The following is an 18,292-nucleotide window of genomic DNA, read 5'->3' as shown; positions in this document are numbered from 1 at the left end:
CCTTTCAGACTCAGTGACTGGAAAAGTGAACATGGCATTCACTGCAAAAATAATAAACGGAACCATCTAATAACAAGGCAGCAGCACGCTGTGTCTCTTCAGAGAGATGCCAGGACTGGTTAGCAGCGAATCTGGACGGATCTTTATCCGACGGATTATAATGGAGATTTGCTCTGACCATGGCCATCTCCTTTTCTGCCAGCTCATGGAACGTGGTCGGGGTGGCACGGCAGTCACTGGGATTCCAGGAGGGATCTAAGTTACCCACCGCTGCTGCCGACTATATACGAGGGCTCTCCCAGGATACGGAAGGCCAGAATTCCCAGTCTGGGAACAATGAAGGACAACCAGTGATCCCGGGTCCCTGCCAGCTGCAGCTGTCTGTGGTTTTATTTTAGAGATGCAGCACGGATACAGGCCACTTCGGGTCAGAGTCCTCACTGACCAGCGAGCATCCCGTACACTAACACTATCCTACACTCTGGGGGCAATTTACAATTTTGCCAAACAAATTAACCTACAAACCTGCATGTCTTTGAAATGTGGGAGGAAACCAGAGAAGACCCGTGTGGTCATGGGAAGAACGTGCAAACTCCATGCAGACGGCACCCATAGTTAGCATCGAACCCAGGTCTCTGGAGCTTTAAGGCAGAAACTCTACCCCTGCGCCACTGTGCTGCAAGTTTGTGGGTCTCCACAGAAGCACTAAGCCAGTGGCCAATGGCTCCTGCCAGTGTTACAGGTGTGGCCACACAGCCTACAGCCCAGAGCAGGACTGAAGAACAAGCCACTGCTTAGTCTGGATGGTGGTGAATGGTGTCACTGCTGCATTCGTCAAGGCCAGAGGACAACATTCCCTCCTGGTCCTAACCACTGATTCATGCTGGACAACAGCCCTGGCACTTACTTATTGCACTGGAACCGAGGGGCTACTTCTGTCCTCAGTTGGTGGTGATACCAGGGTGCTGGTGTCATATCAACTAAAGACAAAAAAATCAGTCCCATCAGAGTCAGAAGCACAGAAACAGCCCTTTAGCTCAACTCATCCATGCTGACCACATTGCCTACTGGAGGATCTTTGTCAGCGCCCTTTATGGGCAACCATTTGCATACCTTGGGTATGCAAGCTAAGAATCTCATTGTGACTTGTCACATGTGACACCAATGTATTCAATTCAATAAAGTATTCAATTCAAGGTATTTCCACTGCTTCAATTGGCCCATATCCCTCTAAATCTTTCCCACCCATGTACCTGTTCAAAATTATTTTAAATGTCATTGTATGTGCCTCAACTATCTCCTCTGGCAGCGTGTTCCATATACCCACTCTGACCCAGTGCGAAGAAGCTGTCCTACAGGTTTCTATTAAATCATTCCCCTCTCACCTTAAAACGATGTCCTCTGGTTTTAACCTCCCCTACCCAGAGGAAAAGACTGTGACCATCCACGTTATCTATACCCCTCATGATTTTATATACCACTGTAAGGCCACCCTTCAACCTCCAGGGGAAAAGGTTCCAGCCTACCCAGTCTCAAAATCCAGGAGGCTGGGCTTTTTCGGAAGTTGGATTATTTTCTGCAAGACTGCTGAATGGATGTCAGCAAACACAGCCCTGACCTGGAGATCAAATGTCAAACAAGGATATGTGATACACCACAAAACCCCTCTTATTAACATGATACTCACAGGAAAAGAATCTGAAAATCCATCGGGAGCCCTGGCCCCGTCATCCTGAAGGCACGCGAGAGCACCCGACTACAATACCTCACAGAGTTAGTACCTCAGCAAGCCTGCTCCGTCTTCTCACTCTTTTTTTTCCCTCACTCTCTCCGACTACCTTTCTCTCCTTCTCATTCACTCTTTCTCTGCCTCTCTAGCTTTTGCTCACTGATTCTCACATTCTGACTCTCGCTCTATTTCATATGCTCTCTGACTCTCACCGTTTCTCTTTACCTTTTTCACTCTGACGAATAGTGTCTTCCTTTCCCTCTCTGTCCATGTCTTACTCCCCGCCTGCACTGCAAGGCCAGACCCGACCTCGGCCCAAGTGGGGCTTGAACACACACCCACCCTGACCCCAAGCCAAGCCGGGGCCAGCGATCTGGTGATAGTGCAGCTGTACAAGGGCCACATTGGTATTTTTACCAAACTGAAGGATCCTCTGTTGTTCCACAGAGCATCAGAAATAGATCAACAGCACGGTTAGGGAAGTGGGGCTGGGGAAAGACTTGGGGAGGTAGGGGGAGTGGGAGGGGGGTCAGAGTTTGCCTTTGGCTGCCCAGGGCAGGGTCAACACAGGTGATGGGACTGTCCACATACACCAGTTCAGAGAGTGGGGTGTGGTGACCTCAGGGGGGGGTGGGTGGATGATTGAGATGACAGAGAAGGGGAATGGCAAGGCTGTGGAGAGCTATGTAAGCCCAGAATTAACTTTAACCTGGTGTTGTCACAGCAAATAGATCAGGGCTTTGTAAATTAATTGGCCACTTGATTTGACAGCCCCTTTACACTAGACTTACAGTGAACCATTAACTTTTCTCAGATTCTAATTGTATCCCCTTCAACCTCAGTTCATGCCTGGCATTCATCACATTACCTCCACCAATACCTTCCCCCCCAAAGTGCACTGGTTAACTAAACCAGAGGCTGCAGAAACAAATCAACAACATGTGCCATTTTAACTACATTTTATTTATTTTGGCATTTATAATAGATGTTTGCTTTCAGCAAGAACAAAAAGTTTATGGAAGGCGGCAAAATGACATAAATCTGATCGTCCAGAAACAAGCAACAGTGAACAAGATCATCTGGACATAGTTTGGGGGGAATGGTTAGCACCAAATGTGACTCCCTCTGTAATACAGAATTTTAATTATGTTCTGTCCCAAATCATGTCAGCTTGTTGTAGCGTCCTACAGGAAGGGGCAGTGGGAAACCCCGTGCCTTTGACAGTCCCCAAGTTCCCCCCGTCAGTATTTATCAAATTTCCCTTTGAATGTCTTTTGTTGAATTTCGTCCCACCACGTCTCCAGGCAAGCTGCTGGCATCTCTCCAGGCTGATGTTTTCTTGCATCCAGGACCCCACTCACTCTGAGATCCTTCACTAACACCTCCCCATCCCCACCTCTGCTGCAACCACGACTTGAGTTAACCCCAGTCTCTCCAAGTCCTTGGCTACTTTCTTGCAAATGTCCTGTTGCCTGAAGCTGATGCTGCCGGTTTTAACTGAATGGATTGAACAGAAAGCTACAGCAGGGAAACATGCCCATCAACCCACGTTGACCACCGATCATCCATTCACACTAGTTCTATGTTATCCAACGTTCTTCTCATCCACTCCCTACACACTAGGGGCAATTTACAGACGCCAATTAACCTACAAACAGCGCACGGTTTTTGGGGGCTGTCGAGGGAAACCAGAGCACCTGGAGGAAACCCATCCACCTGGTCACAGGAAGAACGTGCAAACTCCACACAGACAGCACCCGAGGTGAGGATTGAACCCAGGTCTGTGGCGCGGTGAGGCAGTGGCTCGACCAGTTGTGCCACTTTGCCACTCAGGAGCAGGAACTGCTCATTGCATCCTTCAGCTCACTTTGCCTGCAACTTGATCGCTCCTGATCGGCACCTCAAATCTGTGCTCCTCGATATCCCATCTTCCTGGCAATTTCCCCCCTACCCACTTATAAATCACAGCTTTTCCAGAGTTTAAAAATAAAATTAATTCATCACGCATGCTAACGTTTAAGATGCGGTTGATTTTAGGTTTCATAAAGTTTATAAAAATGGCAGCACGATACTTATTCGCGTGTGAAAATCAGGGCAAACTGTGGAATGGCATCAGAAACCCCAGCAGCAGAGGCGAGGCCCATGTGGGCAGGTGCAGTCACTCAGACACACCTCCTCTCCCCCCCCCCCCCCCCCCCCCCCCCCCTCTGTGCTTTCTGTCACAACTTGCCCAGTGTAATGTCACATTCCCAAACCAGACCATCTGGGTCAATTCGCACACTGTTCACAGCCTCAACCAAAGCACACTAGGAGGCAAGAGGGTGTTGACACGTTCCCGTGGATGCTGGAGCACCGGATCTCCTTCCACAGTGCACCAGTGACCTTTTCCATAGTAATGTTGCACCAGGTCAGAGCCGCACCCAGAGGTTCATGGTTTGTTGCTCGTTATTGCTCTGTGGGTTTTCTGGAGCACCGTGTGTCATGTAAGGAGTGATGTTTTCTTGGTTGTTCTGTCACAAACTGTCTGACAGAACTTGCTCATGATGAGCCACATAACACTGTTTAATATTGTTGGATAGTGAGAGCTTTGCAGATTGATGGGGGGGGGGGGGGTGAGAAAGGGGGTTAACGACGGAGGAGTCTTTTCCAGATTGGAGATGTTTGGGCCACGGCCAGCGATGTGGGGCACCTCACTTCCGATGCATGTCCTCCATGGTCACCCGACCCCAACTTCCCAGGATGAAGGTCTCAATGTCGCACTCATTCTCGCCCCGAGCTATCTTGAAGTATCCATTCTCCCCCCAGTTCCTTCCCCACGAGTTGGCTGCAATCTGGCAGAGGGGGGAAGAGAGAGAAGACAACGTGAGGGGAGGAGGAAGGAATGTCGATCAGGGATTAACCTGGGATAACATTGCATCTATGCCCAGGATCTTGGGAAACCCCCATCTGACCTGGCAGCATTCCCGTTGGTAGCAGAACCTTTACCCCAGTACAACACTCTTCCAGGTTAACCCACGTCACGACTGCACAGAGCTGTCGACACCTCGAGCAGGAATTTCCATGGTATTGGGGCCGACATTAATGTGCTCAACATTAAAGTGATGACTGGTGACTGATGAGAAAATACATTTATTCTCAGGGCGAGTTGCTGCTAGTGGAAACTTACAAAATTCTTAAGGGGTTGGACAGGCTAGATGCAGGAAGATTGTTCCCGATGTTAGGGAAGTCCAGGACAAGGGGTCACAGCTTAAGGATAACGGGGAAATCCTTTAAAACTGAGATGAGAAGAACTTTTTTCACACAGAGAGTGGTGAATCTCTGGAACTCTCTGCCACAGAGGGTAGTTGAGGCCAGTTAATTGGCTATATTTAAGAGGGAGTTAGATGTGGCCCTTGTGGCTAAGGGGATCAGAGGGTATGGAGAGAAGGCAGGTACGGGATACTGAGTTGGATGATCAGCCATGATCATAATGAATTGTGGTGCAGGCTCGAAGGGCCGAATGGCCTACTCCTGCACCTAATTTCTATGTTTCTATGAGATGTGAACTGCTTTATGTGGGGCCTGTGGGGACTGGAGCTGGACTTTAGTCCACAGGAAGGAAGCAACATCCATGAAATATAGGAGCAGAATTAGGCCACTATGCTCTGCCATTCAATCTTGTCTCAACCCCATGCTCCTGCCTTCTCCCCATATCTCTTGACACCCTTACAAAACAAGAGCCTATCAATCTCCACTTTAAAAATGGCCTCCACCAATCTGTGGTAATGACCTGGTCAGTCTTTTTAAAGCAAAAATACTTTTTTCGGAATATGTCAGTCGATGGTAATGCCAGCATTTATCAGCTATCCTGAACTGCCCTTGAAATTGCTCGAATGATGTACAACGCAAGTTAGGCCACACCGTGGGTTTTGTGTACAGTTCTGGTCTTCATGACACAGGCTTGCAATGGAGATGGTGCGGAGGAGATGTTGCCAGGATTGGAATGGTTTGACCATGAGCAAAGATTGGTGAGGCTGGATCTGTTTCCCTGGACCAGGGGTCACTTACTTGAGGTGGATGAAAGTACGAGTGGCTTAAATAAATAGAAATGAACTATTTTCCAGAAGAGGTCCAGAGGAAGTAATTTGTGGAAGAATGAAGGAGATAATGATTTTCCTCCCCAGACGCAGGTAGATCCATGCCTGAGTGAGGAATAACCAACCCCATATCGCATTTAAACAATGCTCACACAGTGTGTGCTTGAAAAACCGTGACCCAAGGATAGAAACCCTGCCTGGGCTGTGATTAGGTTAAATAGTCCTTTGACCAGTATTGATGGGATGGGCTGAATGGCCACTTCCAGTGTTGGATATGGTATGATTCCTACCATGTGAGTATCTCGCATGTGCACGGTGCATTCCTCTGCCTCGAACCCTGACACGTCATTTGTATCCCCCATGTATTAGCCATGTGCTGGTGATTTCAACATACCCAGTATTGACGAATCTCTCCGTTGTATCCTTGCTCCTCACCCCACCTACAAAACATCAAACACAAAGCAACTCCTGATTAGAAGAACGAATAAACGCTTCTAGTTATTAGCCCGAATTCGAGTTATTACAGATGCAGCACAGAAAGCATCACAGCTTGGTTTGGGAACAGCTCTGCCCAAGACCGCAAAGAATTGCAGAGAGTTGTGGATGTAGCCCAGCCCATCACACAAACTAGACTCCCCACTATTGACCATCTACACTTCATGCTCTCTCAGGAAAGCAGCAAACATCATCAAAGACTTGTCTCACCCCAGTCATTGCTCCTTCTCCCATCTTTCACCAGACAGTATATACAGAAACTTGAAAGCACACACGGCCAGACTGAGGAATAGCTTGTTTGTCATGAGAAACATAGTAAATAGGTGCAGGAGTAGGCCATTCGGCCCTTCGAGCCTGCACCGCCATTCAATATGATCATGGCTGATCATCCAACTCAGTATCCCATCCCTTTACCCACAAGGGCCACATCTAACTCCCTCTTAAATATAGCCAATGAACTGGCCTCAACTACCTTCTGTGGCATAGAATTCCACAGATTCACCACTCTCTGTGTAAAAATTGATTTTCTCATCTTAGAAACATAGAAACATAGAAAATAGGTGCAGAAGTAGGCCATTCGGCCCTTCGAGTCTGCACCGCCATTCAATATGATCATGGCTGATCATCCAACTCAGTATCCTGTTCCTGCCTTCTCTCCATACCCCCTGATCCCTTTAGCCACAAGGGCCACATCTAACTCCCTCTTAAATATAGCCAATGAACTGGCCTCAACTACCTTCTGCGGCAGAGAATTCCAGAAATTCACCACTCTGTGTGAAAAACGTTTTCCTCATCTCGGTCCTAAAAGATTTCCCCCTTATCCTTAAACTGTGACCCCTTGTTCTGGACTTCCCCAACATCGGGAATAATCTTCCTGCATCTAGCCTGTCCAACCCCTTGAGAATCTTAGGTTAAGGCTTCTGAACGGTCCTTCCATAAGCCAGGGTACCATCCGATTCACCGCTAACCCATTGCAAACATTGGACTTTGTCTATGGAACTGATGCAAAGCAAAACAAATCTTCTCATTGTAGCTCAGTACACGCAAGGATAATAAACCTCAATTAAACCTAAAGAAACATTGCTTTCAAGTGCACAGGCTCGGAGGGGAAGCATGCACAAGGGGAACAGTACTGGCGTATTGAGCAGCACAGTGGCACAGCAGGTAAAGCAGCTGCTAAATGCCCGAGACCCGATTCGATCCTGACCTCAGGAGCTCTCTGGTGGAGTTTGCACGTTCACCCTGTGAGCATGCGGGTTTCTTCCCAAATCCCCAAAACACATGGGTTGGCTGGTTAATTGCCCGTTGTAAATTGCTTGCAGTGCGTAGGGGGGGAGAGAAATCTGGTGGGAGTTGTTGGGAACATGGAGAGAATAAGATGAGAATGGTTTAGGATGGACGGACAATACGGAATCAGTGGGCTGAAGGGTACGTACACAGGGGCCATCACTCCATGCTGCTAGGTAGTGGCAGGTCTGGGACCACGCCTCCACTGTCACTGGACATTCATGATCTTCATTGGCCAGGGAAGAGCAGCAATCTATGCTCAATGTCAACTCTGGTTCTTTCCCCTCAGGTGCAGCCTGACCAGCTGAGTATATGCACCACTTTCTGATCTCCAGCATCAACAGTTTTCTTTCTCTTCATTCTACGATCACTGATGCCTCAGAAAATCTTGTCAAGTAATGACACGAGGAACTCTGCAGGGTGGTGGAGGGGGGACATGGGGGTGGTGCATGAGGCCTTTGTAATTTGTTGCATAGATGAGGACGGGGGCAGTAGTGCAGAGGGAGGTGATGTGACTGAAGAAACACCTGAGAACAAGGAGGGGGGATTGAAGCTTGGAAAGGAGCCATGGAGGTTGGCTGGGTCCAACCCAGAGTTACAGTGACAGCATGTCCATGCTTTGGTGCACAGGGTGGTGAAGGCGGCATTTGGCTCTCTTGCCTTCATTGGGAAGCCTGTTGAGTACAAAGGCTGGGATATCAAGATGCAGCTGAGCAACTCGTTGGCGAGGCCACACTGTGTGCAACTCTGGTCACCCAGATATAGGTGTAGTCAATAACTTTGTTGGGTGGTGGACTTGCAGCTCAACACCGACAAGACTAAGGAGTTAGTGGTGGACTTTAGGAGGAGAGGAACACCCCTGTCACCATCAATGGTGTGGATGTGCAGTTTACCAAGGAGTACCATGGTGTGTACCTGGACAGTAAACTGGACTGGTCCAGGAATGCTGAGGCCCTGTACAAGGAGGGACAGAGCCGGCTGTACTTTTTGAGAAGGCTCTTCTCCTTCAATGTCTGTAGCAAGATGCTGCAGATGTTCTACCAATCGGTGGTAGCCAGTTCCATCTTCTTCGACGTTGTGTAATTTTTAATTACAATAAAAAAAAGAAAAAAATAAGACATCAACAGGAAGAACGTGCAAACTCCACACAGACAGCACCCGAGGTTAAGTTTGAATCTGAAGCTGCGAGGTGCTGGCTCTACCGGCTGCACCACAAGGACATGTTGGGAAGATTGGGAATTGTGTGGAAGGAATCTGGCACAGAGATCCTTTCCACTCTGGGGCCCCGAGTGACTGAAGAACACTCGGCTCCAGGCCTCCAACCTGCGACCGACCTCGAGGCTCCGGAGGTAGAGCCAGCCAGAACTCACCAACGTGAGGCTGGCCGTCTTCGAGCTGTGGCGGCGTGCGGGCGCTCCAGTGACTCGGCGCTACGGTGAGGGCGACCCGGCGCGGGGCTGGGACGGTGCTAGAATAGACGCTCCGGTGGCAGCGGCACAACTCGGTGCTCCGGTGAGGGTGGCCCGGCGCGGGGCTGAGACGCTCCAGTGGTAGCAGCACGACTCGAGGCTGGGACAGCACTTCCGTGAGGGCGGCCTGGCTTGGGGCTGGGACGGCGCTCCGGTGGCTGAGGCGGCCCGGCTTGGGGCTGGGACGGCGCTCCGGTAGCTGAGGCGGCGGCGACCTGAATCCGGGGCTCGGCCGCGGGCCAGTGGACGACATCGTCGGGAGCTCGCAGGTCACAGGCTGGTGCCTGTTTTCCGGACCTCCCGCGGCAACAGCTGCATCCGCTGGACTGGAGAGCGGCAGCTTCGACCACCCCGGGCCACGGAGCTTGAACCGGCCCGTTCGCGGAGCTCGGTGAGCCGCGGGACTGACTTACCATCGCCCGGTGGGGTAACAACATATCGCCTCAGCGCAGAGGGAGAAGAGGAGGGAAGAGACAGTAACCCTAAGATTTTTGCCTCCATCACAGTGAGGAGGTGCCTGGTGAACTTACTGTGGTGGATGTTAATTTGTGTTTATTGTGTGTTTTGTTGTTTATTATTACATGTATGGCTGCAGGCAACAACATTTTGTTCAGACCAAAAGGTCTGAATGACAAATAAAGGATCTAAGTCTGTCTAAGCTGTTCCTGAAAAGAGACATGTTGCTAAGACATCAATTAGTGGTGGATTTGTTTTCCCAGGAACCAGCGACCACCAGCTCCAGATTGTTTGCACATCACGAGAGGGCACTTCCTCCGTTCACTCAAATCTACGTCACTTTTTAGGGAGAAAGAACAGGCGGAAAAAGACTATAACCAGCCAAACGTCACTGTGCAGACTCCATCCACAATCCCAAACAATGCTGGGTCTATCCCCATGGCAGCCACATCCTGTCATTTCTGGACGCTGATTTTATCAGCGCGAGAGGACAGCCCAATGCGATGGGGTTGTAGACAATCCTCTGTGTGGAGAATACTCAAACATTTATCACATTCCACATTGGGATGGAAAAGCAATTCTATTCTTGTCACTTCCTCTTTGAAAGTCAGGGCTCCTGAACAAGACACCCTCCCAAGAACAGACGTGTAGGAAAACAATGCAACCCACACTGAAACATGTACTGCCACAGTGTCTGAGGTTAGAGGCCAAGGAGAGGGAGAGAAGAAACCTCCCTCCAGATGTAGATTCACATCAGCCTCCACAAACACTCCTTTGTTGATCATATTTCATTCTCATTCCTCTTTGGGTTGACTTGAATCAATCGTTACTTACCCTGTAATCTTCACGGAGTGCGTCCCGTGTCGACGGAAATTCTCTGGTCTGTCACCCATCACGGGTGTGTGCCTGTACACTCCGCTTCTGTACACAAAGAAATCTTCATGTACCTCCATCAGGGCTGTAAAATCACAGAGATGCGTCAGCATTTTTTCCACAGTTTACAATAATCCCACTTTAGCCAGACCATTGTTCTGTCAAAGCCCCACCCTAATCTCAGTACAAACTCACTGTATTCCCACCGTGATACAACCTGAATTCCATTAATACGGCATTACACTGTAACCCAGATAAAGCCAAGTTAGAATATCTACGCCGCCCCAGTCCCTGTACATTTGGCAAACTTTCCAGAGAATTCCACAATATTCCAGGATTTCCATTTACAATCAAATGCTGGGATTGATGCAGCAATCTGTCCTTGCATGTTGATCCCCAACTTCTGATAAATTCCTGGGATCAATTGGACATCTAACAAGAATTTTATTAGGCACCCGGTCATTCAAACTGTCCAACATAACATGAACACCCAAGGAAATCCTTGTGGGAACAAAGAACTGTGGATGCTGATTAACACACAAAAGGGCACAAAGTGCTGGAGTAGCTCAGCAGGTTAGGCAGCGTCCCTGGAGAACATGGATAGATGACGTTTCGGGTTGAGATCCTTCAACTTTGACAAGTCATTCTTATCATTTGCGTGCAGTCAAGAAAATCTTTTTAATTCACCACTCAATTCAAACAGCATCCGACCCCCCCCCCCCCCCCCCCACAAAGAAAAACAGCAACATGTAACCAAGCAAATTCTAACTATCCTTTCAATTCCATGATCATCCATGATAACCTTGTAAGAGGGCAATAATACATGCAGCAAATATTTGGGATGCCATCCCTCATTAAAGATTAATAAGGAGGGGGAAGGTGAAAGATGGGGTGTATGAAATGTGGGAGGGGGGGGGGATTCTGATGCAGTTGCATTCGATACCTGCGTTCGATCCTGACCGCAGGTGCTGTCATAAGTGATAGGGTGATAGGAGTAGAATTAGGCGATTCGGCCCATCGAGTCTACTCCACCGGTCAATCATGGTTCTCTCCCTCCTAACCCCATACCCTGCCTTCTCCCCATAACCTCCGACACCTGTACTAATCAAGAATCTATCTGTCTGCCATAAAAAAATATTTGATGAGTTTGCACATTTTTCCTGTGTCTATCTGGGATTCCTCCAGTTTGCTCTGGTTTTCTCATCCCAAAGATGCAAAGGTCGGTCAGTTCATTGGCCAATTTCCCCTTGTGCGTAGGTAAAGTGGAAGATTCTGGAGGGAAGCTGATGGGAATGCAGGGAGAATATGGAATGGGTGGCTGATGGCTAGCATGGATTTGATGGGCTGAAGGGGCCTTGATCCATGACCATGAAGTGCATAGGGGAATCTCATCAGTGTTGCCACAAGGAATTGCAGGATGGGTCAATGATAGGTTGAGTGCATCAGCAATGCCACATTGAGAGGGGCATCAGGATTGTCTAGATCTCCTGCAGTTAATGTTCTGGACCATAGTCCATTTAGCAAAGACCACACAAAATGAGAGATTTACTGGAGCCCACACCAGCATCCATTAGTTAATGACTGACCCTCCACTGCCAGTCCCACTTCCACTGAAACCCCATCATCTCATTCAGGTTCTGTTCATAGGTTAACGAACGCTTCCCCCAAATCTTCTGAACATCGATATACCCCTACCTCAGGGAGAGTGGGCCGCACTGGTTCATGACCCCCCCCAACTCTTACACTGCAGTTTTCGATAGCCCTGACCGTAGCTGGGATAATCCCCCAGACCCAGACAAAAGTGGTTTCAATGTCCTACCTTGGACAGGCCCATTCTCCATGAGCTCCTTCATGACCTCCTTCGCCTGTTGATGAAAGAGAGAAGATTAATTGACAACTAGCCCACTGTGTCTGCTTTCCAACTGATGCTCTTGCTCGCTGGTGCAAAGGTTTTTTTTTTTAAAAACAAAAATAATTGAATCAACTATTTACACAAATACACACAAAAATACAAACAAACCCACCACCCTAATACAAAAAAAAAAAATATTCTTAAATATTAAATAACTATTTCTCCATCCTTATAGAGGATGCATTCCACCCCCCGCGGTGCCCAGCGGTCCCGGAAATCCCCCGGGGCGCCCGTAGACAGCCCGTAGTCCCTCTCAAGTACCACCCGGGCATGGACATAGCCCCAGAAAAGGGGCGGGCAGCCGGCTCGGGCAGAGCCCTCTTCTGCCTGGCGCCGTGACTCTCGAATGGCCAGCTTGGCCAGGCCCAGGAGCAACCCAACCAGGACATCTTCAGCCCTACCCTCTCCCCTACACACAGGGTGGCCAAAATGAGGATGGTGGGTGTGAAGTTCAGCCAGAAGGCAAGGAGCAGCCCCTTTAGATAATGGAACAGGGGCTGCGGCTTCACACACTCCATATACACGGGGAACACAGACTCTCCCAGCCCGCAAAAGTGGCAGGTGGCTGGCGAGTCTGTGAACCTCGAGAGAAATAGGTTGCAAATGACTCCTTGGTGCCGTACCCTGCACCCCAGGTCCCTGATGTAGAGGGGCAGAATCCCTGCATAGTGGGACCCCACCAGGGGGGGGGGGGGGGGGGGGGGGGGGGGGCATCTCGCAACCAAAAGGCAACACCGATTGCCACTTTGACCGCACGGTGGACCAGGGCAAGGAAGTGCAGGGTGTGGAGGAGAAGCCCGCCGGTGCAAAGGTTGCTGCATTCTGATGCACAGATAGATCCAAGGCCCAGAAGCCTGCACATGGGCCTGAGAGAGCATGCACGTGGCAACGTTACATTCTTCAGCCCGTCTGTAAGCACACGGCACATGGCAGAGGGAGGGAGGGTCACCAAACCCCCTGAACAAGCCTGGGCTACACCTCCATCCCACTGAGGGGACTCACTGGCCCACCGAGCTTGCCCTGTACTCCAGTATGGATGGCAACTGGCCCACTGCCTCCCAGTGGGAGCTGGTCTCTGATTTACTGGGGAAAGAGGTCACTGACTGACCCAATCCCAGTGAGCGAGGGTTATGGAATGCCCGAGGCCTGGTGGCACTGATGGGGCAGATCAGCACACGTCACCTCCTTATAGCTAATGCCTTCTGATCTAGGAAGAATCCTGGTAAAAAGATGCCACCTTCTGGTAAATTAGTCAGGCCCTTAAACAGCTCCAGCAGTTTACAGGACGATGATCGGCCAGCAGCAAGGAAGGATGTGCGTACCGGCACCTTTGTGTCTACAACACAAGCGGTGGTGGGTGGAGGTACTCACGTCATTGGAGAGGCGGTAGGGCGGAGTGGTCTGGTAGATGTGGTTGGTGTGGCTGTAGGGGTTGGGGCAGGGCATGGTCGCCTGCCGCTTGCCACGGCCGGCCGATCGGGTGGACATCATACAGTGGCTCTCGCTTTGATGGCTGCCTGGGCTGGAGAAGGGGTAGCAGCTGTCCGACACCACCCTGCAGGTACAACAGGTAAAAGTCAGCCCACTTTCTTCCAAACCGTTCCTATCCATGTACCTGTCCATTTGTCTTTTAAATGCTGTTGTAGTACTGCCTCAACGACCTCCTCTGGCAGCTTGTTTCATGTGTGCGCCAATGAAGAAGTTGCCCCTCAAGTTCCTATTAAATCTTTCTCATCACACTTTAAACCTGTACACTTTTCCGTATACTGTGGATGGCTCAATTGTAATCATGTATTGTCTTTCTGCTGTCTAGTTAGTACGCAACAAAAGATTTTCATATTTAAACTCAAACTATGCCCTCTGGTTCTCGATTCCACAACCCTGGGAAAAAGACTGCACTGCCCCAATTCAGCCTATCTAATGGGGCAAAAGGAAAGGAAATCGACACAATTGAGTGAAACTATGCAAGTGAAAGATTCACATTAATAATCACTTTGGGTTTAATCATGCATTGAAGCCTGAATTCTTACAACAGATCCACGGGATAAATGAGTCATTTCACCGAAGAGGCACAAATCAAGAGAGGAAGAAAGAAGACACACAGCAGCAGGGGTGGAGAAGGGTGAAAGACAGGAGGTGGCCACTGTTCCTAGTGCCAGAACTATGGAGTTGCCGTGATCGCTTATCCCAGCAGTGGTGAGGAGGTGAGGCAGGATCTCAGCACCAGCACTCGCCAGCTGTGGAGATCCTGTTGCAGAGCAAGGAGGGAGGAGGAAGACAGTAAAGAGAGGTTCCCTCGGACAAGTGATTCAGTGCCGTGCACATAGTGTAGCGCTAGTTCCACAATCACCCGCGTGTTTGGTGCTACCGCAGCCTGGCCCTTTCCAAATGACCGTCACCCCACACACTGCTGTAGCCCCCCTCAGCGAAGGCCCTTCCCCTCAGCGTTGCCAGGAATTTCCGACCATATCCCTTCCCCGATTCACACTCCAAGTTGCTAAATGGCTAAGGGCAGGGGTTCCCAACCATTCTCGGCCCGTTTACCCCTGGCAACTTTAATAGCACACAACAATGTTATTTCACTTATTTATGAACAACTAATGATGAACAGATACCGGTATACCAGAACCAGTCAGTCAATGAGAAAAAATATGTACAAATTAAGGGACAGAAGTTTAGGGGTAATATGAGGGGAACTTCTTTACTCAGAGAGTGGTAGCGGTGTGGAATGAGCTTCCAGTGGAAGTGGCGGAGGCAGGTTCATTGGTATCATTTAAAAATAAATTGGATAGGCATATGGATGAGAAGGGAGGGTTATGGTATGAGTGCAGGCAGGTGGGACTAAGGGGGAAAAAAAAATGTGTTCGGCACGGACTTGTAGGGCCGAGATGGCCTGTTTCCGTGCTGTAATTGTTATATGGTTATATGGTTCAATCCAGAATCAAAAAATTTACCTCCTGGGTAAGGGGAAATGTACCCCAGGTTGGGAACTCTTGGTCTCAGGCAAGATAATTCTGAATATTCACCCATTGGTAGGCACCACCCGTGCTCCAGGGTATGGGTTGAAATGATGAAGGTTCATCCTGCTCCAGAAACCCACACTCAAGATCTAGATCACTATCTCAATGCAGCGGCACTGTATTGCCCTTCCCCGTACACTCATCTCCCATCTACAGACTTCTTTTGACCCCCTTCTCCCTTTTGACTTCCTCTCTCCCACTTCAACTTATATCCTTCCCCTGGGCCTTATATTTCATCCTTCTTCTCTCCGTGTCTGAGACCCTTTTGTCTCCCTTTCACCTCCAGCCTTTGTCCCTTACTCTCCACCCTACTACTGATCAAACCCTCCTTACCAGTGGTATCCACCCATCACTCAGCAGACACAAGGAACTGCAAGTGCTGGAATCCCATTTCCAATGTAATCTCTTCCTCTTGCCTTACCATTCATTCCTCTCCTCTACCAATCAAAACCTCCTCATCTGTAACCAACCATCACTTGCCAAGATTTGTCCTATCCTACCTCTCTTTTCCAGTTTTCTTTTCCCTAATCAGTCTGAAGAAGGATCGTGACCTGAAATGTCCCCTGTCCATTCACTCCACAAATGATGTCTGATCCGCCGAGTTCCTCCAGGACTTTGTGTTTTGCTCCAGATTCCACCATCTACATTGCCCTAGCAAGTTCATGTCTGCTCTCGGATGTGAAAGATTACTTGACAGAATTGGCAAAAGGCCAGGACAGCTCAAGATTCATCCTTTAAACCAACGTCACTGACACAGATGACCCATCACCGTCACATTATTTGTGAGAACTTGCTTTGTGCAAGCGCACTGGTGCATTCCCCACATTAAACAATGATTACACATCAGAGGACTTCAAAGCAGCAAAGTGCAGCTGATGCTGTGTGAATGTTAGCTGCCTTCCTCAATGATGCTGTGGACATGCCTCTACATAAGCAGCAAACAGGTCCTGTGTTCAAGGGCCAGGACATCAAGCATGTGAGCAGCATGAAAGCTGACAGCTCGGGGCGAGTCTGCTCCACTGATGGGAAGGGAGGCAATGACTTCACATAACACAGTTAATCCCAAATAAATCAAGAGTAAATACCAGCTATAAACCACAGAACAGTACAGAGCAGGAACGCTTCCTCCGGCCCACAATGTCCATGCTGAACATGATGGCAGGTTAGACCAATCTCCTTTGCCTGCAAGTGATCCATTCTCTACATATCCATGTGCCTATCGAAAAGCCTCTTAAACACTATTATCATATCTGCCTCCACCGCCACCCTTAACAGCATGTTCCAGGCACCCACCACCCTCTGTGTAAACAAAACTAGCCCCACACATCTCCTTTCAACTTTGCTCCTCTCACCTTAAAGTAATGCCCACTGTTTCTTGGACATTTCCATCCTAGGAAGAAGGTTCTGACTGTTTACCCTATCTATGCCTCTTATAATTTTGTATACTTCTACCAGGTCTCCCTTCAGCCTCTGATACGCCAGAGAAAACAGTCCAGGTTAGTCCAGCTTCTCCTTATAGCAAATACCTTCTAATCATGGCAACATTCTGTGACCACATGGATTTTCTCCTGGTATTCCGGTTTCCTCCCACACTCAAAAGACATTTGTAGATTAACTGGCTTTGATAAAATAGTTAATTGTCCCTAGTGTGCAGGATAGTGCTCCGCCACCCCACCCCGCCTTCAATCTCCTACCCTGACGGAGATGCAATTACTTTCCGGGTCGTATCTCTGGTCACTAACATCTTGGAGCTGGAAGCCTCGCTCTGGACCGACTTTGAGCCCCACTGCGGGACTTACCATCGGATCCGATCCCTTGCCTGGGATCGCTCCAACCACGGCCTGCGGACTTTACCATCGAGAGCTTGCAGTCTCGGGAGCAACCGTGGATGTCGGAGCTCCAACGATGCAGAAGGATCGATAAGCCCCGACTCGGGGTCCGATCGCTCGGCGCGGGGGGGCCGAGAATCCCCCCCCCCCCCCCCGATGCAGGAGTGATCGCCCCGACGCAGAGTGCACGAACACCGCCGGCTACGTGAATAAGATCGTCCCGTCAACGGAAGGCTCGAAGCCCCCGACCACGGGAGGACAAAGAAGGGAAGAGATTGAACTTTTTTTTGCCTTCCATCACAGTGAGGAATGTGGAGGAGTCACTGTGGTGGATGTTTATGTTAAAATGTATTTTGTGTGTTCTGTTGCTTTTTATTTGTATGACCGGCTTGGCAAATGAAATTCCTCGCATGTTGCAAAAAATACTTGGCTAATAAAGTATTGTACCTACCCCCGACGTCGGAGGTACCACCAGGCCCCGTCGATGCGGCCGCCATGGCAACCGTGCTGCCTCCGCCTATTGCAGGAGATGAGGTTCTGTGGTGACAGGGCCGCCTTCACGTGACCCATGGACTGGATGGTGATTCTGTCCGAGGCCACAGCTGGAGAGCGAGGGTGTGGGGAGAGAGGGGCGTCAGTTGTGGTCTGCACATCACCCAGTGGTTGAGAGACCTCCCCTCCACAATGGGCGAAACACCCCCCCCCTCCCTTCGCATGGAGCACACACCCCCTGCTGAGAAATCACCCCCTCTTTGCCAAAGGACTGGAATCCCTGTCCGGGTCATCACCCCCCCCCCCCCCCCCCCAATTGAGAGACCCCTAATCATGCCGGGACATCACCACCCCCACGCTCAGAAATCACTCTCACCACCACCACCCACCCCCCCCCCCCCCCTCTCCCTCACTGTCACCACCAACACCTGCCCCCCCCCCCCCCCCCCCCCCCCTTCCTAACGTAGCCAGTGGAGCTGTTACCTGCTGTGGAGAAGGCCCAGGATGCTGCACAGTTGCCTTGGTCCATGGGTTCGTGGACCATCCCCGGCCATTTATCTGCTGCGTTGAAATACTTGGGTGGGACATCATTGCTGTCCATGTTCACCTGTAATGAGAGCAGGAGCCGGCCATCAGTGGACACGCCATCATTCA

General features: G+C 49.8%; 1 protein-coding gene across 2 annotated transcripts in view; it reads right to left on the bottom strand.

Moving 5' to 3' along the window:
* Positions 1–2,671: 2,671 nt before the first annotated feature.
* Positions 2,672–18,292, bottom strand: part of tinagl1 (tubulointerstitial nephritis antigen-like 1) — a 38,156-nt gene continuing 22,535 nt past the window's right edge. For both annotated transcript variants that reach the window (XM_055656125.1, XM_055656126.1), the window contains exons 6-12: positions 18,122–18,245; positions 17,598–17,748; positions 13,669–13,852; positions 12,205–12,250; positions 10,347–10,470; positions 6,200–6,245; positions 2,672–4,560 (exon numbers count right to left, since the gene is read on the bottom strand). In XM_055656125.1, the coding sequence (XP_055512100.1) occupies positions 4,420–4,560; positions 6,200–6,245; positions 10,347–10,470; positions 12,205–12,250; positions 13,669–13,852; positions 17,598–17,748; positions 18,122–18,245 (816 nt within the window). In that variant the 3' untranslated portion in view covers positions 2,672–4,419. The remainder of the gene's footprint in view (positions 4,561–6,199; positions 6,246–10,346; positions 10,471–12,204; positions 12,251–13,668; positions 13,853–17,597; positions 17,749–18,121; positions 18,246–18,292) is intronic.

The sequence above is a fragment of the Leucoraja erinacea genome, chromosome 26, assembly GCF_028641065.1.
Source record: "Leucoraja erinacea ecotype New England chromosome 26, Leri_hhj_1, whole genome shotgun sequence".
NCBI classification, from domain to species: Eukaryota; Metazoa; Chordata; class Chondrichthyes; order Rajiformes; family Rajidae; genus Leucoraja; species Leucoraja erinaceus.
The sequence above is the reverse complement of the archived record's forward strand: the minus strand, read 5'-3'. Positions and strand labels throughout refer to the sequence as shown.